Here is a 25,715-nt window from a genome sequence, read left to right as displayed (position 1 = left end):
GAAACAATTTCTTTAACTTTAATATAAGCTTAAACACCACCTTAAGTGTGGTCTATAATAGTAATCGTGTGTGTGGTCTATAATAGTAACCATGTCATGGTATTTGACAAGATCCGACCCAAAGAACCATAACAAGTGGGTTATCATGGTGTCCGGAAAAATCTGGCCCAAAAAACCATGATGAGTTGGTTATCATGGTGTCCAACAAAATCCGGCCCAATGAACCATGACGAGTTGGTTATCATGGGGTCTGACAAAATCCAGCCCAAAGAACCTTGATAACACTTTTTCCTAGACATCCAACACATTTAGGTGCTACAAGTTAATGTAGCGTATCTAGGAGATAGGTTAAACTATTGATAAGGTCATCACCTTACAATGGTTACCTTCTGGTTGATACGTTTGTTATCATGACTTCTAGCACTTTGGGACAACAACTTAATGAAGTCTGTCATGATAACAGGTTCACCATTTATAAGATCGTCACCTTACAATGGTTACCTTTTGTTTATATATGTCAATGAAAGATTGTCACCTTTCATTACATATCATATGTGAAATAGTAACCACCATGAACCAAGTCAAAGGGTGGTGCAAAGGCTTTCACCTCAATTCTCTCTCATAGAGAAGAATGCATTTCAAGGAATTTCACTTAGAACTTCTCCTCATAGAGAGGATATTATTCACAAAGAATTGCACCTCAAAAATTCTCCCCCTGAACAATGATCTTGGGAAGTCAAGTCCAGTAGGTACTCCCTTAGAGGCTCTCTTCCCCCAAAGATTCTTGCCAAACTTACTTTGAATTTGATATCAATTTTCTGATTTTCTGGTGATAAGTCATCACTTCCTCATGATATACATAGGAGTAGACCTATCAAAATCATGCAGTCACATACATATATTTCTAGACTCCCTTTGAGTATCAATCTTGTAATCAGTAAGTGTTACTTATAAAATGAAGTGGCTGTATTTGTAGCTCATTAGTGAGATTGTTGTTTTGTCATTAATATGGTAGTTGTAACTTTAATGTGGTAGTTGCAAGAGTAAGTTTATCTATATACATAAACATTGGTAATCTTCATTCCTATCAAAATACGACAGCCATATCATTCTGCCAACAAAGCCACCTATGGTGTGATATTATGTTTTTGTGGAAGAATGAACATGTTAATTTCTAGGATTGCTGCAAATGTACTAACAATTGCCATATTATTGATTATTTTCCAAATGTAAATGAAGCCTTATAAATATGAGAGGAGGAGACATGTCTCTACGGGTTAATCATCACTAGTTAACATATTAATATAATAGTAATATAAATAACCATATATATAATATATTATTATATAATAATATAATATATATTATATATAAGGTATTTTTCTTAAAGATGATTTAACATCAACTAGGTATCGCATGTTTAAAATCAATCCAATAGAAGCTACACTCTTAACAAAACAATTGTGGTTTGGTTACTACTTGTGATATTCACCTGAACCCCAAAGCAGAGTACCGGTGGTTGCTTAGTTTTCCTTAAAGTTATCTTTTTATTTATATTCTAGGCCACCTTCCATCATGCAACATACATATCTTAACACTCTTTTTTTGTTTCTTTCGAATCATGTATCTTTGGTTTGTGCACGAACCTTGAAAGATAATTGACAAGATAGCTGATATTTGGCATAGTGTAGGTTACTTAAATAAGAACCCCAATCAATTGATGATAAAGAGTAGCATTCCCTTGTGTTGATGGATCATTCCTTGGTAGCTGCAAGATTGTCACTATTGGAGTTATTCTAATTTACTGGTTCGGATCATGGTATGGAGGCAGGTACAAGAACCTGGTATGTGGATATGTGAAATCTTTTTTGGGGGTTTTGAATGCATTTGGGTTGTGTGTGTGTGTATATATTATTTTAAAAATATATTATATATCATAAATTTATATATACAAAAATAAAAAAAGTATACTAAATTAATCAAAAATATAGAAAAATAGGAGGTAACAGTGGCACATAGCACAATGCCTTACAAACACTTAAACCTTTATGCGTGGGGCCTGGATTTATCAAAATCTTAAGAAAAGTGGAGATGATGCAATATGAAATTGTATGTCTATGAAATTACTCACCTGCTCATGATCTCATCTTTCTTTTCTGTCTCAACTTTGCATCATACAGAAACAGGTCTACAATTTATTGCTTGTATTCCAAGGTATAGTCTTATGGACCTGCGATCCATTTACTAAACAAGTTCAGGATTTAGCAACTGGCATAAGCAATTAGACTTACAATTAATATTACATCCAAACTTATTATCCATGCAAAGTAGTGATCTTCTATAGGATGCTTCACAGTCTGATTTCATGTATACAAATTAGATAGAGAATGTCAAGTGGTAAGGTACATAGGAGGGAAGCATGTGGGCCTAACTAATGATTACTATCTTCAAATTGCCCATGAAAACTATGATAAATTGACAGAGTCTAACAATGTTACCTAACAGCAAGAAAGATCCACGTATTCAGCATCTAAAATGATTGATTGTCATGATGCATAACACAATTTTTTTCTATATGGCCCACGTATTGAGTATTGATGTCTTCAATAATATATTTATGATTATTACCACATACCTAGACTTAGTACTTCAGTACATTGCATAAACCACACAAAGGAGGCTGATCTCCTTCAAAAGTTGATTCTGGATGTGCTCAATTGCCCTATATATGTGTATCCATATGGTATCTGAACACATCCCCCTGTGCATCTGGACACAAATGCATCCACACTAGGATGCAGGGGCAGGTGATGCGCATCTGGTAACCTAGGAGTTATTGATTTACAATGTATAAGACTAAATTTGTTGAGTAATGTTTTGGACATTTTTTTGTAACAGTTAGAAATATATGAATTCTCTTTTGCCACAATCCCATTCCAAGAGAAATAATGAAGAAACTTGGCAATGAAGAAACCAACCCCTTATACTACAAGGGGAGTGAAGCAGTATAAAACAAATTTTTACTTAGTAAAACTTTTGTAATCACAATGAGGCAATCCAAAACATCCACACCAATAAAAGACAAGATTTTATGTGGAAACCCTTTCAGGAGAAGACCATGGTGAATAGCTTCTTGTATCTAGCATCCAAATTGAGCCTCAGCAAAATGAAGTCTTCTTTATGAAGCTTTGTAGCTGCCAAACCTCAGGATACTCCATTCTATACAACTGGGCACCAACCTAGCACAAGACACCAATTTGCTTCAATGAGAGGTATCAACCACTTGATCTCCTTAGATAGAAGGCACCAACATTCAAGATAACATCTCTTATTCACCTTCTTAAATCTGCTGATAACCTTGTCAAAATCTGCTGAAGATCACTTTCAAACAACTGTGATAAGTCTATTCCAATATCTCTTATAAATGTGCTTAAATGTCTATTTTATTGCTGCTGCTCATAAAGAACATATCCAATGGAAATTTCTTGGTTCTCTCATCTCAGGCTTATCTTCTTGTATACCTTGCCAAATACATCCTTTCACTTATGAAGGGGGACTCTTCAAGGAAGTTGGCCCTTTGAAAAATAATTTATTTCTAATTTTAGACCCACATATGGGGCTCCAGAAACACCTCTTAATATGGGTACCACCTAGAGAAAGGTTGGCAAGGCCAGCATTAAATAAGGAACTTCATTTAATAACATTTCTGCAATTGAAAACTACATTTCGATGTAGTGGCCTTTGGCCTTTGGTTCACTCCAGCACTGATCTCCTTAGACATCAATGACAATAATCCAACAAACTCCCCTATGCCATTGATAACTATCTCTTGTAGAAATGATCTCGGAATGCAAACATTCTCTTCCAAACTGAAATACCCCACCTTACTCTACTCCCCTCCCTTTGACATCAATGGCAAGGACTTTACAGATAGAAGATGAAACAACGAATTAGCCCCTCTTAAACGTATGCTTCTTCAGAAGAATTTAGTGACTCGATGAGAATGATATCACTCCCAATTTCTCCCCTAGGTACTTATTAGTATCTTTTGGAAGGTGCTTTGTGAAAATGTCTGCTCTATGCTCCTGTTTGGCAATATATTCCCAAAGTCTCTTTCTGTTCAACCACCTACTCTCTTAAGCAATGAAATTTATTTGAAATTTTCGTCTTGGAGTGCATAACTGGATTCTTCAACATATTTATTGCAGTCCTGCTATCATATCATAGAATATAGAAACGGGGTGATCAAATTCAACCTTTATTCAGAAAAATGCTGCTGTGATGTATTATGGCTTCTGGTTTGGATAAAGAAATTGAAGCGTGTTTCATACTCAACCAAGATACATGACTATTACCCAAGAAGAATGCTCCTCTACTAGGACTTTTTGTCATCAATATTGTTGGCAAAATTTACATTTATCTATGCTGCAAGCATGAAATTTCGCCTCTTGGATGCCCCAACCCAAAATCCATGGTTTCCTTTTGATATTTGAATATTCGTTTCACCTATTTCACATGAGTTTTCTTTGGTGCTGCCTGAAACCATGCCACCAAACAGCCTCTTGCGTATTATCAAGCCTTTGAGCTGTCCCACGTAATGAACTTCCAATCATGGACCTCTATAGAGTTTGATTATCCCTCTAGAGATTCATCATCTTTACTCAATTTGTGTTTTGTAACTAGGGTAGTGCTCACTGAACTGTATTCTTACATCTCGATTTTCTTTAACATCTCCTTAATATACTTGGTTTGTGAAATAAGCTAGATTGCATGGGTACACATACCCACACGCCTGGGATGTTTATCCAAATACTCAGTACACGTACCCCACGTACTGGGTACTCAATGGAGAGCATCATAGCTAAGGGCTTTGATTAAGATTTCTGATTTTTGTTTCGGTTTTTGGTTTCTATATCAGCTTGTTGTTTATCAAGCTTAATTCAATACATAATCAGTTTGAAGCTTTGATACAATATTAATTAACAGTAAACTTGATCACTGCTCAAGTTTATCATTCGCAACATGTCATTGTTATTATTTATGATCTTCTTGTTCATGTTTAAAGTCTGTCTTCTCTGTTATGCACCTAAACATTTATCATATATTATTATTACAAACATATTGCAAATCTGAAACTGAAAATAATACGTTACATCTGCAAACTTTATCACTGTTCTTATTTTGGAAAACCATTGTCATGACTCATAGTTTTCAGATTCACTATTAATATTAAATTATATTTTAAAAAAAGTTTGATGTACCCAAGTACTCCCATTGCCTATTTTGAAAAATAGTCGTACCAATACTGCTACCCTAAGTACCAAAGTACCCTTGTCCCCGTGCAACCTTGGATTTCTATTTCCCCATTTGTTTGGGAAGTTTGCAACCCAATGAAGGACAATAAACCAAGCATTGACATTTCAAGCTCCTATGTTTTCATGGCAAACTCTTTGCACATCTTGTAATTGCTATCTCTAAAAATGATATAGTCCACATACGCCACAATATTCAATAGGTCATCGCCTTGATTCTCACTATAACAATTGTTATCCACAATTTCTCTTCTAAAGTGTAATAACCCTCTTAGCCAGTTAAACACCGATTCCCTTTACTAATCAATAGTTAGGCATTTTATCAAACACTTGGCAATTACGTGCTACTACTTTCTCATGCTAAAGGATATAATTAAGTTTGCTTTGACTGAATTAGTTAACTGCTCATATATTTCCAGATATCCATCATCTACATTCTCATTCCTTCGCACAAATAAATCTACTAGCTAAGGCAATATTCCAATTTAATGCTGAAACCATAAACTGAAAATTCCTTTAATCATTCACTATTGTATCACAAGCATTCATTTATCATTTATTTAAAAAAAAAAACATAGAACTTGGAATGAGTGAATGAGTGACACTGTAAACCATTGTTAGTATTTTTCATTTTAATCTTCTAGGCCGAGTGACTTGTTTCCATGGGAAAATGGTATTCCACGGAAAACTGGTCGTCCGCTTGTGTTTCCACGAGAAAATGAAGTCCACAGGAAAGTTGTCAACAAGAAGTTTGTGCACAAAAAAGTTGTCCACGAGAAAGTTGTCCAGAGGAAATTTTGTCCACGAGAAAGTTAGTCCACGGGAAAGTTGTCCATAGGAAAGTTAAGTCCACGAGAGAATGTTAGTCCACGGGAAAGTGAAGTCCACTAGAGAATATTTTTAGTCGGTAGTATTTCTTCACTGCACCCTTTGTAACTATCGACACTCTGTGTGTGGGATTCTTGAATTTCAAACCACAAAGTTGCAAACTACTGCACAGCATAGTAGATGCTCTGATTTTCTGAAGGTAACAAATGTTCTTTTGTGCGCTGAAGCTGAACAGAGAACAATTTTTGGTGGGATGCAATGATCATATTTTAGTGGTTACTTTCATGCAGGTATCAATGAAACATTGTGTACAGGTTGCGTACCCATGTCAGAGACATGATTTTGATATGCATGCAGAGAGTGGGGAACATAAAAAGGTTTTTCTATTCTTCAAGTAGAGGGTGAATTAGAGTGAAATTTTCATTTGAAGCAAGAAGATAGTGATAGAAAATGGGGAAGGAAGAAATTGCTATATCTGTATTCTTGTCTACAATGTTTTATCACTTAATGATAAAACAAGATTAAAAACTGGTTGTAATATAGTTGCTTCATCAGTTATCTAGACGTTGTGGCCTCTAGAGGTAGTTGCTTCAGTTTGATTAGGTTGCAGCCTGCTTTTGGTGAGAAGGTTGGAGCCTTGGATGTACTGGGTTGTAGCCCACATTTGCAGTGATTACTGATACCGTGGTTTTAACTTTTTACCCAAAAGGGTTTCCACGAGACAAATCCTTGTCTTTTTTTCTTTGTTTTCATTCAATTGCATTTACTTTTAAATTTTTGAAATACTGATTCACCCTCTCCCACTCTTAGCATTTCTTAAGTTTTTCAACCATGAGCTTCACTGCAAATCGCAGGTCTAGAATGTGCAGCTACAACAGTTCCAAAGATGTCAAAAATGACGATTAGGTGCAACAAATACATATACCAAATGTGTTGTAAAAATAGAGATGCCAACGATGTATTTATCTTTGTAATTAACAATAAACTTATATATATAAATTATATCTCATATATAATTATATATAGGTTTATTCGACAAAAGCTACCAAACATCAACAAATCTGATCCAAACGAAGACCAATCTGTAGCTTAGTGAATTGTGGAGAAGACAAGACCCTCCCAAGCCAAGCCATTGCCTTAGAAGACTCTCTATTCACAATAATCAGCCTACGAGGATCACAATAATAGGCTAATCTCTCAAACTCCTATGCTGGCCGAAAATGGGGACATTACATGAAGCCATTTTGTTATAGATACTTGTCTAGTCTTGAGTGGCAAGACCTTGGGGCTTGTTTTATAGCCCAGAAAGTGCCTTCTTTAGCCTACAAACGTAGTCTTCATTTTCCAATAGGACGAACCCTTTAGGTTGTTCAATATGCACATCCTCCATGTTTTCGTCGAGAAAGGCTGATTTCACATCCATTTGGTAGACTTTGACATTCTTAAAATTGGCTAGGGCTAAAAAGATCCCTATAGCTTTTAAATGAGCAATAGGGGCAAATATATCTTCGAAATCAAATTGGCCATCCTCATTCAACTTTTTTTGAAGACCCATTCAGTGCCAAGGCCATTCTTGTCCTAAGTTCTTGGAACTTGTTCCTAAGTTTCATTTATCAGTGCTTGTCCTCACTTGTTTTCATTAAGTTCTTTGGTTCTATTTTGGAGAGCGACCATTGGTTGGCATGTTCTGATGTACTAGCAAATATCCTCATTTAAGATTTTGTAGCTTTGTCCCCAATAATCAAATCTTTTAGACAGTTGTTTTCGACAAATTTAGATGGAGTCTTAGATAGTGCCTTTGTTGGTAGTTGGTGTTGTCATTAATGTCAACCCTCTACTTGCTTGCAATTGAGAGCTTGATGACGTGTAGTGATGCTATCGTTGTGATGACAATGATATGCATTGTTGTGTTGACTTATTGATGTCAATCCTCTTTTTAGTGTGAGGATGTTGTCATTGATGATTATGGTGCCAACCCTTTGTTGATATGGCTGCAAAGATATGGAGAAGACTAGATGGTATAAACAAAAGATCTAATTAGTTGAGAGTAGTGTAGAACGTGTGAGAGGTGTGGAAGATGTGAATTTAAGGAAGCAGAAGTGTGTAATGGAAGTTGTTAATGATTATGGTGTTAGCCCTCTACAGATATGGTTGTGAAGAGATGGAGAAGTTTGTTGAAGATCAAATGTGATGTTTTAGTATTGGTATGTTGCAGAATATAGAAGCTTGGGAAAGTGATTGGTGGCTAATGGTATTGTCTGTTTTGGATGTCTATCTTCTTGGTGTTGATGTCTACACTGTGTTGTGTTGAGGTGATGGTAATGATGTGGTTGGGATGCTAATGTTGACATTGTTGTGAGATGTTATGTTGCTGGTCAAAATTGTTTTCATAATGTAGCAAGATTGGGTGTCAACCCTCTACTGTGTTGACAATGGTGTGTGTTGATATGCAAAGTTAGAGTTAGAGTTGGAGTTGGAGAGATGGTGACAATGATGATATCATGATAATTGAGATGAGGATTAGAAACATGGCTTTAGTCCAGATAGTTGTGTGATGCTACAGGTGGTTGTAGTATCTCTCTTGTTGCTCTTGATAAGTTATTGCTGCTACAAAGGTGTTTTGATCATTAGAGAAGGTTGCAGAGTGTATTTGCAGTGAAGTGCTCTAGTGAAGAAATTTTTTTATAGAAGAATGCTCTTTATTTCTTCATGTTTGATGGTATGGCCTTGCGGTTTGGAACATAGATTGTATGTTCTATGGATGTTGCACTCCAATCTTTTCAGGTCCTTGGTGTTGCCCCTGATATCTTTGATGTATGCAGTGTGTTTGTAGTTTGAACTTTGAGCGTCTATCAAGACTAGTCTGAAAAATGCTCTGCATTGATGTTTGCAGTGTTGGGACTTTGAGGAAATGATAATAATGTTTGTGCAGTGTCCGAGTTCAAATTTCTAGTAGAGAAGTATACCACAAGTATGTAAACAGTGATATGCTTCATAATTGTGTTTTCCTGCCCTTCTAATTATGAAGAATTCTATGTTAGAATGATTTTGGCAGCTTGGATCAATGAGGAAAACTGAAATATGTTCTTGGGAATGATGTTGGTTGTTCGAGGAACATTTCTATGTGATCCACAAAGATATGGAGATACGAGCATACAAGCCTCCTTTCAAAAGCTTACACAATATTACTTGCCCATATAAATATAAATTGATGGCAGATAAAGAAGAAAACATAAGCCTGAAGGTGAGAGAAAAGAAAACATTACCACACCGTCGCTATGGAAGGTTTATCTGAATCAAAACAAATAACAGACTTCCCAAAGCCACCCCAGGAGCTTACCAGGGCTGCGTCTTGACTTGTTCCTCCTTCCAATTCTTCTTTTTACAATGTTACCAAAAATAGCAGCTGTCTCCAGGCATCAAAACATCTAAGCTATTCTGTGTAAGAGCAAAACTATAATAGGCCCCATTTCGAGATAGAAAGTAATTGCTGTAGAAGAATGATACGAAAATCAAAGCAGAATTGATCAAATTATGATAACTATTTGAAGTGCCTATGAAATTCAGAAACCAGTCCTACTTTTACCTTTCAGATCTGGCCTCTGCAAACTATTGCAAGTCTGTGCAAATTCATATTATGTCACAGAAACACTTGCCCAACAGAAGGTTATGAGATTGAAAACAATCAAAGTCAGAAAACAACTTTCGCTCATAATGTCAAGGAACCATAACACCTGTGATACTAGAAGCAATTCCCTTCACCAGTGGTGATAGCCAATACTCATGATACTGCTCGCATATCAAATTCATCAAATGTTATCTGTCAGCATCAAATATTAATCAAGCCCCAAACTTGATAAGTATAATAGTTCCGGACTTCAAAAAAAATCGATGAGAAAGTAAAAACATAATAATCAATACTTACCTGTCAGCAGCACTAGATTCACAGATTCCAATTCGAATCCTGTGACAATCCAAGGCTGGCCTCCTTTTTCAAGATAATTGATTACAATCAAAGTACCATGAACGCGAGAGAGGTGAAATTCTTTCTTACTATTGCGACACCAACTTCCTATATCAAAAATATGTTCAATCTCCTGCCCATCACCAGCTAGCTTTGATATAATGTCATTTTCTTCCTCTCTTAGGAAAGAGATTCCTTTTTCTATAGTAAGTGCTACACATGCCAAATTAGCAATCTTTGTTGACATTCAACTCAAGCTACTTTGTATCTTTGTCTCAAAGTATTCTCCATGTTAACAGATATCATCTTTGTGATTCTCATAATGTCCACATCATTCTACGAAAGTGCTAAAATTTTCAACTTCTCCTGATTGCCTTTGTCCTTGGGTACACTGTTGTTTGCAATTACCCTGCGATCATTGCATCCTCATAATCTTTGATATTCTTCCTGATCTTTAGAGCTCTTTTGAAAAGAATTGGACAAAACCCATTCTGCAAACAGTACATTATCTTCCCTTACTGTGTTTCTTGGTTTCCCCACTGAAGTGCATATATTCTTGGAATGACTAATTTCCCATAACTTAGAAAATAACTCTTTATTTGTACAGTAGCGCCTATAACTCCTCAATGTCCACTATGGAGACTCAGATGCAAATACAAAAGAATACACATTGATTGACAGATATTCACGCTTAATACACTTTAATGTGATCATTCAAGTCACCATCATGACTGAGCGATACCTTTGCCACTGAACATACAAAAGGCAATCATTGACATCAAAGGAAGATGACTGGCACAGGAACCAAAAACTGACAAACTCGTAAGAATATCAGAAAGATTCTGAACTAGCACAAGAAATTCTCTGACAGCAAGATTAAACACAAAAAGAACAATCGAACAAAAGAAACATGCGTTCTCTGCCACGAAACTTCTCGACATTTATAAACACGAGTCAGTGAACACAAATTATACAAGCACAGACCGCCAGGGATAAAGAAGGCTGCATGAATCGATGGTAAAAGAGAGAAATCTGACAAAAGGTGAAAAGAAAAATTGAAACACACACTTCTAATAAAGTTGACCAATGATCACGACAGTGCTCATTTTTGTGTTCTTGATCAAACAATTCCTGTGAGTACAAGGATATCTGCTCAACATGTAACTGCCAAAAGATCTTTTTTTAACAAACTTGCAAAGGAGGCGAAAGTGAGATGTCAGTTACAAGAAATCTATCAAAAACGCCCATGCCAGCACAACCTTGGAGTGCTTAAGAAAACAATCAGGGATTAAATCCCGACGATACCAGAGACCACTGGATTTAATTTGACAACATTTCAATCAGCAGCTGACACTCAAGAGATACTTTATTACCGCCCTTCCATCACCATCCTCCATCACTTGGCGTCGTATGGAATTGTCATTCGGCCTCTCATGACATTGTTGGCGCCTGAGGTCGGCCTTTCCAAGCTTGGCTTCGATATCTTGGAGAGTGGAGGAATTATTCTCTGCCTCTTCCTGAACACTTGATCGAATGCCTTGAAGCAAAGATAACGTTGACTAGCTCAATGATGGTGTCTAGGAGAAAAGGAAAAGAATCGACAAACTTGAACATTTCTAATGTAGTGAAAATAGCCTTTGACTGCTTGTCGTTACACAAGAAATGAAGATGGCAAAGAACACAAAAGACTCACAATACATAAGAAATGGTGAAAAGACATTCATAGAGTTTGTTGAGGTGGACACGAAAGCCAAAACATTACTAAATATGCCATATCAACAATACTCACAAGGAATACCATGAAATGAGTTGAAAAGAATTCGAACCAAGTTGAATCCAAACAAAACAAAGCCATGAATAGAACAAACAGGAACAATGAAGACTGAGAATAAAGATAGATACCATAGCTGCTTTGACAATCAAGAGGATGTTGAGCAGAAGCCTCTTATAGATGTATACCACAATCGTTCCCATTAATATTCAAATATGTTTGAATAGATACAAATAAAGAACATGAGATTTAATTGATGTTGTTATCTAATTTGGCTTTGATAACATGTTAAGTTTCAACCTAAGTTATCGATTCGGGTCGAGGACAAAGTTGGGTTCGAGTTAGGGTTTGTGGGTTCGAGCAATCTTTTTCCCATTTGGGTTTACGAGTGGGTTCGTGAGTGTGTGTGTGTCTATATATATATATATATATATATATATATATATATATATATATATATATATATATATATATGCATTATATATACAAAAAAAAAGGAGAAATGTGCATAATTGCAAAACTTAGTCATTTCATAGTATGAATATATGTTGCTTGATCATTGATCAATGCCAAATGTCAAAGATATACATTAAATACCCACTCATTAATCTATGTTCATGATTGTAAAGAAAATCATACATTGAATTACTAAATTGCAAAATGAAATTTCAAAACATAGCATCATTCATCAAATAATAAATTTTGAAACATAATAATAAATGGCAAGAGTTTAATAGTTTATCAATGGTCATAGTATCAATTTCAAATGCCCTTCAAGGGTCAAATGGGTCATCAAACCATGAGGGATCAATGACTTCATCCCCTGCTGCAACTATATCTAGACCCTCATTATTCGAACAAATAATCTCGACGACCTTTTCTAAAAACTTGCAAAATGGACACACCAAAATGAGAGAGAATGAGAGATTAGATGAGTGAAATGTTTTTTATTAGGCTCCTTTTAGGGTTACATAAAAAAACTATTAAAAAATAAACATTATTTTAAGTTGTTTTATTTCATTTTTTGGACCCTACTGTTGCGGGTCCTACTTGGTTCGCTTGGATTTGTGTCAACAAAGACCCGGACGACCCACAATCTGAAATCTAGACCCTTGAGTATGATTTGGATCATTGAGTATGATCCGAAACAGTGATGCTAATAAACTCATGCACAATCTTACCTAAAAGCATGAATATAATATCATGGTTTGTGAAAATCTATTACAATTAATCCGGACGCTGCCCAGACCCGCAACGAACTCGAACGTGAATCTGAACCTGCGTAAACCTAGACCGAAATCCCGGTTGTAGGGTGTGAACCCAGTAACAAAGGTTTTAACCCAAAAATTAGAGATAAACAACAATAAAGGAGCATAAATAATTTACAAAAGACTCAAAAGATTTATCTTGGGAAGACCCTTCCACTTGAAGCGAAAACCCTAACTTCACTAGCAAAATATGACTTTTATTGATATAAAAATGTTTGAGTACAAGGATTTCCACTTAATAATGACAATTCACCAGCAATCACATAAATATATTGCATTTAGACTCTTCATCTTACACACGAAGGTTTCTTCAAATCCCAAATTTTAGACCCTTCAAATTTCCAAATATTCAACACTTATATTTCCATATGCATGCCTCTTCTCATGGCATATGGCATGTGTCTTTTTATATAATATTATCTTAAATATTATCACAAATTTCTCTATCAGATGAAGATGACTATAACGGTCATATTTCATAAAATCAGAGATAAAGATCTCTATCGCAGCTACAATCTTCAACATCTAGAAGAATGCTCTACATTCCTCTTCCTTTGAAACATAGATTATATGTTTTGTGGATGTTGCATCCCTATCCTTTTAGGTCCCTAGTGTTGTCATGATATCTTTGATCTATGCAATGTGTTGGTAGTTTGGGTGTTTGTCAGGATTGATGCAAAAAAGACTCTTTATTTCTCCGCATTGATGTTTGTAGTGTTGCAGCTTTAAGGGAATTTTAATAATGTCTGTACAATTTCTTAGTTCAAAGTTCTAGTAGAGAAGTGTACTGCAATTATGTTTTTTTCTTCATAACTGCATATTCTTGGCTGTGTTTGAATGGCTATGACTGGATCGATAAGGAAACATGAAATATGTTCTTGGGCATGATTTTGGTTATTCAAGGAACATCTCTATGTGATCACATAGCAGTGATTAAGTTCCGCGGTGTTGCATTGTGTCTAGAATTAGTATATATAGAAGGCCAAATTAGTTGCAGAGAGCATGGAATGTGTGAGACGTGGAAGATGCAAATTTAAGGAGGCAAGTGTGTGGTGGAAGGTGTGGAACTTAATTGATAATGGTTGCTTGAGACCTAATGTCAAAGTCATCTACGTTCAAAGGAGAATGTTGGAAGCATTATGCTGAAGGGATTGATGGGGAGTTCCTCACACCTAGATCTTTCTTGCTCTATCCAAGGCTTTCTCTTAGCCTTCCTAGGGTTCTTTCTCCATACCCTACCCTAGAGGATCTCTTCCTAGTCCTCTCCAATCTAGAAACTCACCCAATTAATTCAACATACCCTCTTAAGCCTTCAAACTGCAATTATGCTCTATAGGCACAAACAAGCACCTAGACACACCTTTGGTCCCCAACAAGGCAAATAGGTGCTTCGACCACCCTCATAAGGTTCTTGATCATTTCCCAACTTTTCTACACCATCTATCAACGGTTTAAACTTCAAAATCTAAGTTTGGCACTATTAGGCCTGGCAGCCCTATGAGCCCCAATTAGGCCTCCTACAAACAAGGGAACTGGAATAACTCCAAAATTGTCTTAACAAGACCCTTTGATGTCTCCTAAGTTTTTCATCACATCAACCTAGACTCAAGGATTTTATAGGTTTTAACCTACAAGTGTTTGTATTGTACGTTTTTGAAAAACCCTACTTTTAAGGGTTTTTAGGGCAATGACAACAACTTTGCTTGTTTGTCTTCACAATGTACTTGGATCTTCTCCTCAGATCTTCTCCTTTGGCATCTGGTCACTTGACTACATCAACATCATTGCCCCAAGCAAGATTGGCTCAAATCAATCAAGCAAACTCCCTTAAACTATCTTGCAAGTGTTCCATTTCCTAGCCAAACTACTCTAGGCTTGCCTAGGGCTTGCAAAAATACTAAACTGACTCCAATCAACTCCTTCCATATTTACATAATATACAGTGTATACTTCTTGACTTCAAGGTCCCACAGTTGGAACTTAAGTTGTAGACATTTTCACACAAATAGTTATGTATACGACAACAAAATTGGGAAAACAAGAATATTTACAAAACAGTAGTAGATTGTTCCAAAACACCAAAATAACAATGCACAGATTAATGACATGGTAAACCTTAACTTATTCAATTGAAATAGTCAGCCTTTCAATCCATTGAAGTATAGATGAAAGCCAAAAACACCCAAACTGTCATAGCAGTCAGTTCAATTTCTTTGATATAGTCCGTACAAAATGTCCACCACCCATGATTAGGGTTTGGATAAGCTTAAATACTCCAGCTCTACCTGTCTGGACCCTAAGGTCGAGCTTCAAGCCTAACGAATGCTTCCTCCGACATTTGAGGAAATGTTACCATGGCAACTTTGCAAAGTTGTCATGGGGAACTTTTGTCAACTTTGTCAATATGACCTTATATCACTCCCAACTTGTCGAGTTTGATTCATGTCCATCCAATTTGGTCCAAAAACACCTATGGACCACATTTTAACACTTATCCCTCATTTTTGAGGTATTTTGCAACTTTGACCAAGTTTGACTCTACTAGGACCTTAGAACAACAACTAGGCCTTATCAACTTAACCAAGAGCAAGAATTAGGCTCAAACCTATCCACACACACTAAACACACCTTGGGACTTCATGATTAGTCCTTGTTAGGTGAATGGTTGGCTAGACCATCTACAAGCGAAAATCGATATTAGGGATTGCCTTTCCCTAAGGTGCTCCTGTACTAGGGATATTCATTGTAACTCATTTCTTCTATCCTGCATTGAGATGACAAATCTCCTTTAGAGGTCCTCTGTATCTTTCTTGGAGATGGCAATTGTTTGCAGCAAGTCATCTGTATCTTGCTCTAAGATAGCGAGTCTTGGCTACAAGTCCGCCAATGAGCCTCTTTTAATACTTTTCCTATATTGGAACATATTCTCACCACAAATTTTCCTTCATTGGGTTTTCCATGTAAATTTGGTGTTCTCTTGTGTATTGGTATTGATTGTTTTATCTTTCACTTTTGCTGATTAAAGTTACATGTGGTGAAATTAAAGTAAAAATCCTACATTGTTGAAGACTGATTCACCTCCCTTCCCTTCTATTAAGTAACTAGAATTGTTGTCTACAAGTGTACTAACATTGCTAATGTGATTGATGATTTCCAAATGCAGATTTGGATCTCATATGTCCCTATAGTTAATCATCTTTAGTTAACTATATGTATAACTCACCTTTAAGCATACATATAATATTAATATATTAACCATATATGTATTATATTATTATATAATAATATATAATATATATTATATATTATTCTTATCAATAATATAAGACATAAAACAATGTTCATATAAATCATGAATACAAATACTCAATGTAATGAGTATAACACTTCAACTGATGCTATACTTCAACACTCCCTCTTAGCAAGGGAGAAGTCACAAAAAAACGTTTTATGAGATATCAGTATCAAGGATATCTATACACAACATATTATTTGACTTTAACACTCTGAAATGGTGACTTGTCAAATAACTACAATCACAATGTTATGAACACTATCATAACATATATAATGATCTCTAATTGTCGGAAACAATATCTAGAGTAATTATAATGCTTTCATTATCAATGACTTCCAGTGTATCCGAAACAAAAACTATCATAATAATAGGCCTATCATTTGCAAGATCGTCATCTTACAAAAATTACCTTCTGTTTGTTTGTTATCATGGTGTCCGGCAAAATCTGGGACAAAGAACCATGATAACAGGTCTACCATTTATAAGATCATCATCTTATAATGGTTACCTTCTGTTTATATATGTCAGTGAAAGATCATCACCTTTCATTACATATCATATATGAAATGGTAACCACCATGAACCCAGTCAGAGAGTGGTACAAAGGGTTTTCACCTCATACTTCTCTCTCATAGAGTAGAGTGCATTATAAAGAATTTCTCTTAGAAATTCTCCTCAAAGAGAAGATATCATCCACAAAGGATTGTATCTCAAAATTTCTCCCGCTAAACATCGATCCTAGGAAGTTAGGTCCTCTAGTTACTTCCTTAGAAACTCTCTTTACCCAAGGATGCCTATCGAACTAATCACTCCTCATGATATACGTAGTAGGCCCATCAACATAATGCAATCACTCACATGTATTTCTAGACTCCCTTTGAGTATCAATCTTCTAAGCTCCTGCATTGCCTTTGGAGAAGTGTCATACTCCCTCGTAATGTAGAAGAATCTCATAATCTCAATCATCAAATATGAGAGCCTTATTTTATCCATCTTGATCATTAGGGTCTTTGGAAGTACTATCATTAGATCGAGTCTGCACAATTTTGGTAGCATATGTAAAGTACCAACCTTCTTTTCTTGTAAAAATATTCTCAAACATAAAGGAAAAGATCAAAGCCAATAACCCTTATAGTATGTATAGAATTACAAATAAATGAATAGATAAATGTAAAAGATACAAGTACTTATCTGCCCATGAGGGTCATGGAACATCTCCTTTTCTAAGAATGGTTCAAGTGGGAATGAAACATTGGCTATTATTCCCCCCCACAATGTAAAATTCCCACTCTTATATCGTTGAACACTTTTAAATCACATCAAATATAGTAATTTCTTTCTAAGTTCCAACTTGCTCTTTTCATCCATTGAAGCTCCAAACATTCATTAAGCTTAATAGTAGAAGCAAACATGTCCTTCCATTTTCTTAAACTCATCCATGATACACCAATATCTTGATTGAGGATAATTGTGCCGCGTGAATGAATCTAGAACTCATATGTCATCAAGGAGAGACTTGTAGATGGTTCAAATAAATTCTTTAAAGTTTCATTAACATCTCAAATTTCCTTTGTTCATGCAAAGGTATTTGTTTGATCTTTTGATTAAACCAATATTACAGACATCTTGCAATCTTTGCATTCCAAATTTATATCATTGGTGAATCTATCACAATGTGGTTTACTCTCTCTGAATTAATATGATCAAGATCACCAAGGTTGACTGAATCATATCCTCTACATGTTTCCTCTCTTTCAAGATTACCTGAAATGTTTGTCTCCCTTTGAATCTCAATCTTCCTCTTTTCCTACAAGAACATTCTCAGAGGAAAAATTCAAGGCACACAGCTCTTATAAAAATACATCTAATACAAATAAGAGAGAGACTTCATTGATTTTTATTATATTTTAAATAAAATACTCAAGGATATTGAATAATTCTGCGTAATAATATACGATTATTTAAATATAGATAAAAATTTAATGTAAGGATTCACTTATATTCATAATAAATTATATTACAATCTTGGTGCACATCAACTAATCCTTTTACATAAAATAATGTCAAATTATTAAATTAAAAAATATGATCACATATATATGCATTTTATTTTATTAGATATTTGTCCATTTGAAATGACAAGTATTTCAAAATAATCGAATATATAAAAAAACATATCTAATAAACATTGAACATAGAAATCAATATTTGTGAAATGAACTCATACCTTTATACTTACCAATTAGTGATTTGTATGTTTATTACATATATTACCTTGAACCTCACTAGAAATGCTTTCATTGTGAAGCGATGCCTCTTCGAGTGTATCAGGCTGTATACTAATCATGTCCTAAAGTTTTCGTTGATCTCCTCCAATGTCCTCGATTGCGACTATTCTTTTAAAGTTGCCCGATCCCTTACTTCTGTATTGGAGTATTGCTATTATTAAATGTATGCTTTAATTATATATACATGTATTCAACCTTGAACTCCATTTGTATGTCCCTTGACTGTCGTCATTGCATGGAGCAGGTGGGACATTAATATGCATTGAATGTGCGCTTTTCTCATAATACCTTCCCTTCATTTCTATTTTGAATATTCTTCTTTCCTTATTAGATCCGTGCAAATCCTTCCATGTTGGTGGTTCTCCCCTTTGCCCCTTCTGCGATGGGTTTTTGACTATTTTCCTCCATTCATCAAATGGAACTTTGATTGTTGAGAATATGATGGATCCATTCATGTGGTTATCTATTTATTTTGCATTAGGTTTTAAAGAAATGTGCTCTGGAAATATTAACAAATACATAAGGCATGAAAAGGACAATGTGTTGTACATTTGCCTTTATTACCATTCATAGGATTTGATATTTGATACTTCTTATACCATTTTATTCTGGCCCATAATGGAGCTACCCTGATGTACTTCTATTTTCTCCCTAATTCTTATAATGCTAATCGTTAACACATTATTTTCTGATCGCCATATATATCGTCATTTACTGATTACTGTGAGTGTCTTAACATTGCCTATTTCTGAACAGTAGTATTTATCAGCAGAACCTTGTCAATACTTGGTGAATTACTTTGTTTGAAGTGACACAATTTTTCAACCTGCATGCATTGTTTTGGTTGGAAGCTGGTCTCCATTCAAGGTCCATCAGCCTGTTAAGCCAGCACCTAGGCTGCTAAGTCGACAACCAAACAAATTGACTTAACATGCCAACGTGACAGTTAGCAACCTCTTTATACAACCTGCGATGCTTTAATGAAAACAATGCAGAGGAGTGCTTGGGAGTAATGCTATCCATGACATAAAAGTTATAAATGCATGGACTGGTTTAACACATGTATGTCAAGTGTTTGATTAAATGCCAGTACACACCGAGTTTGAATGTGGGTATAAGTTGTTGAGAAAATGCAATTTACAAGGTGTAAAGTTGAAACCTACAAACTAGCTGCCACCTCTGTAGATAAATGTATGAAATTGTGAAAGAAAGAGAAAGTGAGACTAGGATCCAATTTCCTTAAGAGTAATGACACCCAACTTTGTAAAAATTCCTTACGATATATAATCTGTGTCATACGTTATGTGCCAATGGACAGTCCTCATCATTGTGTTTATGTGACGCTGACGAACTCTAAATTAAATGTAATCCCAACTCATTAGTTTTCTTGTGATATTACTGCCGCAAGTGTCCATAGTTTCATATCATCGATTTTACATAAGTCAAAACTTTATGTAAATGCATACATACGTATCACACCATTAGTATTTCCTTGACTGAGCGAATCACATCTCCAATATACTAATTTCTGTTTGCTACCTTAGTTATATATGTGATTCCTTTACGTTGCAGTGTATTTTTCCATTGGCTGAGTATATTCCTGTATCAATATCTCTGTGAATACATCATATATGCTGGAGATGATTTATTCACTTTCTTGTACTGTTCATTGTTGAGTATTTGTTTCCCGACTTTTTGAAAACCAATTTTCGAAAGCAGACAAGATGAATTTTTTTTTAATTTCTGTGGTGGGAAAAATGAATTTGGACTCCTTGTATTCGCATGAAGTAGTGGACTTAACCGATGATCATCCTTTCCCCCAGAGGTTTTTAAAATATATAAAACACCTTCCACCATTGTTTATTGTTTTGCCCAAATATTGGGTGATGAGCTTGGGTTTGAATAGACAAGATATTATTGTTTGCCAATAGAAAAATATCTATTTCTGTAATCTTGCTTCTCTCTCAGCATTAGATCGTGTCTCTCCCATTACTCATTTTGTCATCTAATGTGTTCCTTCTTTATTTCCGTACACTTGTAGTTTGGCTCTGATACCATGTTAAGTAACAGGATCATTTTCTGCAAGTGTACTAACATTGCCAATGTGATTGATGATTTCCAAATTCAGATTTGGATCTCATATGAATATGAGTGGAGACATGTCTCTTGAAGAGACATGTCCCTATAGTTAATCATCTTTAATTAACTATATGTATAACTCACCTTTAAGCATATATATAATATTAATATATTAACCATATATGTAATATATTATTATATAATAATATATAATATATATTATATTACATAAATGATATATATTATTCTTATCAATAATATAAGACATAAAACAATGTTCATATAAATCATGAATACAAATACTCAATGTAATGAGTATAACACCTCAACTGATGCTATACTTCAACACCTCTCCCAACCCCTCTTAGTCTCTAGGTGTGTTCAACAATCAGTGTAAGAGAAAATTTTCTCTGGAGTAAGCTACCTGCTTGAGGAAGGTCTGGTATGGAAAATGATGGATCTCATAAGGCTCCTAAGTTTGACGGTTCAAACTTCATCCTTTGGAAAGTAAGAATGGAGCACATTTATCCTCGTTTGGGTTTGGTGTTTTGAGCTTAGTTGAAAATGGTTATACTCTCTTGCAGGTCATCCTACAGATGCTGTAGAGATCAGGGCATATCAAAATAATGGAAAAACAAGAAATGCCATCACGAATGAACTTGTGACTCCAAAACTTGTAGAGTTGATGCATTGCACTAGTGCTGAAGAAATTAGATACAAACGCAATGACATATGAAGGTGACAATAGGATGAAATGGATGAGGATGCAAAATTTCAGAATCAAATTTGAAACTCTGAGGATGGCTAAAGATGAAGACTTTGCTAACTATATGCTTTGGGTATAAGTAGTAAATGGCATCAAAGGTATTGGTAGAGAAAAATAAAAGATGTAGTTGTGAAAAAAAAACTCTTAGATGTCTTCCAAAAAGCTATAGTTTCTGCCATCGAGGAAAGAAATGACTTGGATAAATAATTATTAGATCAATTGTATGGTACTTTAATGACATGAAATGAGAGTTTGACAAGGATGTTCCAAAGAGGGTGGTGTATTCAACATGGCAAGAAGATATAGGATGGCGTTGATAAGCTTGATGGTTTTGAAGATGTCGAAGAACACTTTATAAGAAGGTAGAAGAAAGGCACTGGAAAATTTATATGTAAGTTACCTGCTAAGTGTTTGAATTGTGGTAGAATTCACCATTATGCTTCTCAATGTCCTTTTGGAGAATCCAATATGGTAACAAAAATGAGAAGTTTAAAAAGGCTAAATTATAAGGATACTAGTTCTTCAGAAGATGAAGATCAAAATGATTCAAGTGATGAAGTACGCTTCATGGCCCTGAGAATTGATAATAAAAGGAATAATTTTGAAGGATTTAAGATGTTTGGTACCTTGCAAACTGATAGGGACAATGAAAATCAATGATGGTGTTGGTTTCTTTTTATGCAAATATACTAGGCTGGTTGATAGTGGGTGTTCCAATCACCTGACCGGTGATAAGAAGAAAGTTTATTAGTCTTAACAGGTAGAATGGAGGATTTGATAAGTTTGGAGATAAAAGGTTAGCATAAATATGTGGAAAAGTTGCAATATCTATTGATGTTAAACCTAGGACAAAGCATAGTTGAAAAACCTGTCTAAAGCAAAAGTTCACAAAGGTTGAAAAACTCTCCAAAAAAATGAACAACTCGAAAATTTGCTTAGTTTAAAATAGAAATGCATTTTTCTTGCAAAATCCAATGAGATGGATCTACCGAGTCAGTAAATAAGTACATTAAAGAAACAAGTTGAGTCTAGATATATTTAATTCACTTAAATGGAAATTGGGTATAAAATGGTATCCTCATGTGGAATGTTGGCAGTAGGTAATTTGATAGTCAGAAGTAAAATTGAAATAGTAAATTTTTTTTGTAAAAGTAAAAGTAGATACCTAAAAAAATTACATCTTCTCTTCTCGACTCTAGTAAAAATTAGGGGGGAGGGGGAACTAGAGGGTCTAGTCCTAGGAGTCCACTGTGGTTGTGCATCCTCGCTCAACATGATAGGTTGTGGCTTGACTTCCATCTTGGATATAGATGTTGCTAGTACAAGCAATGACTCCTCATCATCCTAAACCTCCTCATCCTCCTCAATGTCATCTTATATTAATCCAAACCCTCCATAGCCCACCTCTCCAAAACATTAATGTCATCCTTGGCAAACAATGGAGGTTGCTCTGGTGCTACCTAGTCATTGTAAGCAAAACTTTTTTTGGCAAAAACTCAAGATAAATTTAATAAACAATTCTTCTTTTTTTTTTTGTAAAATTCAATGAGAAGATGTGTCCAATGAGTCAATTAATGAGAACTCAAAAGAAATAAGTTGATTCTAGATATATTTAAATGCAAAATGGGTACGAAATTGCATTCTCATGAGGAATGTAATGGATGGAAGCAAAATGGTAAATAGTCTCTGTAAAACTAAAAGTAAATACATCATAACAGTTGCATCTTTCTCGTTCAGCTCTAGTAAAAACTAAGGGAGAGGTACAACGAGAGGGTCTAGTCCTAGAAGCTTGCATGAGGACAAGGTCATTGAGGTGTTTTTGGGCTAATTTGTTGCTCTTGTTAGAGTGGATGGCCTCAAACAAGCTCCAATTGCGCTCACAATTGGATGAACTACAAGGCTAGCATAAGATTATGAGGGCGATTTAAAAAAAATCTGTGGTATTTCCACTTGAACTTTGCCACCATGCATCTGCAAAATAAAATAATGAAGAGTTAGAAAGCGAAGAGAAAAGCGATTTTTATTTTTATCAATGTATCTATTACTTTAAACGTCAAAATTTAAATGGAAAAAGTTACACCTAGGGGTTGAGTAGTTTTTCCTCTAAAAATGAAGAGACATGAGAAGATTGCTCAATAATGGATCTCTCAAACCTTGGATTGGAACATAGTAGATTTGAAGTTTTGATATCATGTTTAAGTTGTTTGTTCAACCCCTCACAAGCCGATGAATCACTTGCAAGCAAAATTCTTGTCACAAATGGAGATCAAGCAAGATAGATTTCCTCAACAACCTGAGTTTTATTGATTCACAAAAGATTAGTGATTACTATCAAATACAATGAATCCTTGTAGAAAGGATGAAAAAACTCTAGAGGAAGATTAAAAGAGAACTTGACAAGTGGTCACATCATAATGAATGAGACATCAGGTGCTAAAAGTAGCCCAATTTAATAAAAGAAAAAGCAATATTAAATGTAATGAACTAAATAAAGTATTAAAGGACTTAATTGGATAGTTAATTAGGTGATTAACCTAATTACTTTAATAAATATTTCAAACAAGTACACCAATTCAGAGCAGGAAAAGGATACAAGTTTAGTGGTATTGCTTTTTCAGTAGCTAATCCTTGAAAGTCGAAACAAATTCAACAGATTTACAGGCATCGGTAAAGGCAAAGAACTGGTTGAATATCTGAAAAAGATGTCGCCCAAACTTATCAAGGTAATAGATTTATGGTTCACAAAAACAGACTGATAAACTTGATTTACAAATTCTATGATTTTCCCGGTGACATTTAGTATTTTGTTAATCTCTGTGAATGTTGATATGCTAACTGTAGTTAAACCTTGCTTATTACAATTGGTTTTTTATTTGGTAGTCATTTTTTCATGCTATAAATTCCTGGGAAATTGCAAGGCTTATCTTAAAAGATTTGATTCCAAAAGCTGTTAACTTGCATAGTCAAAGTTCTTTATTTTTCTTACACACTGCAGGTAACTTGCATAGTGCATATTTATGGTAAGCATACAGAAAGAGATTCTATGAATAAGACTCATTGAACTAAAAATCCATACACCAGTTATCAAACATGCACGTTTCATATTATTTTTATCTGGACTTGTTTCTGTAGATATGATTTATCATTTGTTATGCTGTGTACATGTGGTTGTTGCTTGCCAAACCAACACTGTGTTTCATCTTAATTTAATGTGGGATTTTTTTAACAGGTAGCTTTCTATGTTGGCGTTCAGTTAGATATCACAGATATTGAAGAAGAGAAGCAAACAGATAATGGTATGACATTAAACATGAAACAGCTTGGAGCCGTAGGTGCAGTTCGGGTTGCTGTCCGCAGCTTACTAGGTGTTGAACCCTCAAGATAACAAAGATATTATCTGTACTTTTAGAGAATTCTATAGCACGAGCTGAAATGCTCTATGTAACATTATTCTCCAAAACTTTGGTGGAAATGTACTCCATTGACATTCAATATATTGAAGGCCTTTAATTGAAATAGCTCTCTGAGAGAATCCAGTATGTGGAAGACAATAATCAACATTTCAAGGCTTCTGAGAATTTTTTTTTATGTCATATTAGTTACACCATAAATTGAAGCCAATTAACTCAGTACAAAGATAGTAACATATCCTTAGCTTTCAAGACAGGTATCTTACATCCATTGTACAAGAGGATCTTACTATTGGTTAAGAGATGTGGCAACTTTTTTTTCCTGGATACGATAAATGTTGAAATAACTGATCGTGTCCTAGGATTGCCCTACAAATACACTGTAAAGGCAGGTAGCATTAATTGCACAGGTTCACGTTGAAATATATTTATTCTTTTACTTTCCTAAAGTTTGGTACTTTACCGAGTCTAATTTATGGAACTTCGGAAAATTTGGTATCATCTTCTCGAGTATGGGCATTAAGCAAAGACACCATCAAAGGGTTTCAGTTTTGCTGTCTTGTGCTTTCCTTTCATCTCACTGGTAGAAGAGAATGAATTGTCTATGTGCTCTTGTAGAAATGAAGACAGTGTGTGTGATTCCTTCCTTTCTACCATATTGTAAACGGTGGCATTTGGACTTGAAAGTAAGAAAACCTAAGAAAACCTAATGTAATATTAAATTGGTTTAA

General features: G+C 35.0%; 1 protein-coding gene across 2 annotated transcripts in view; it reads left to right on the top strand.

Moving 5' to 3' along the window:
• The window catches only part of PLPB (PAS/LOV protein B), a 92,168-nt gene extending 66,735 nt beyond the window's left edge, over positions 1 to 25,433 (top strand). Inside the window, exon 8 of one of the 2 annotated variants that reach the window (XM_089788650.1) lies at positions 24,804 to 25,433. In XM_089788650.1, coding sequence (XP_089644776.1) covers positions 24,804 to 24,959 — 156 coding nt within the window. In that variant the 3' untranslated portion in view covers positions 24,960 to 25,433. The remainder of the gene's footprint in view (positions 1 to 24,803) is intronic. The other variant, XM_089788651.1, reaches the window with a different exon arrangement.
• The last annotated feature ends 282 nt before the right edge of the window (positions 25,434 to 25,715 follow it).

This window comes from Cupressus sempervirens, chromosome 6 (genome assembly GCF_028749045.1).
Source record: "Cupressus sempervirens isolate cs-2001-9-10 chromosome 6, ASM2874904v1, whole genome shotgun sequence".
In the NCBI taxonomy this organism is placed as follows: domain Eukaryota; kingdom Viridiplantae; phylum Streptophyta; class Pinopsida; order Cupressales; family Cupressaceae; genus Cupressus; species Cupressus sempervirens.
Note: the sequence above shows the minus strand (reverse complement) of the source record. Positions and strands in the feature narration are given on the sequence as shown.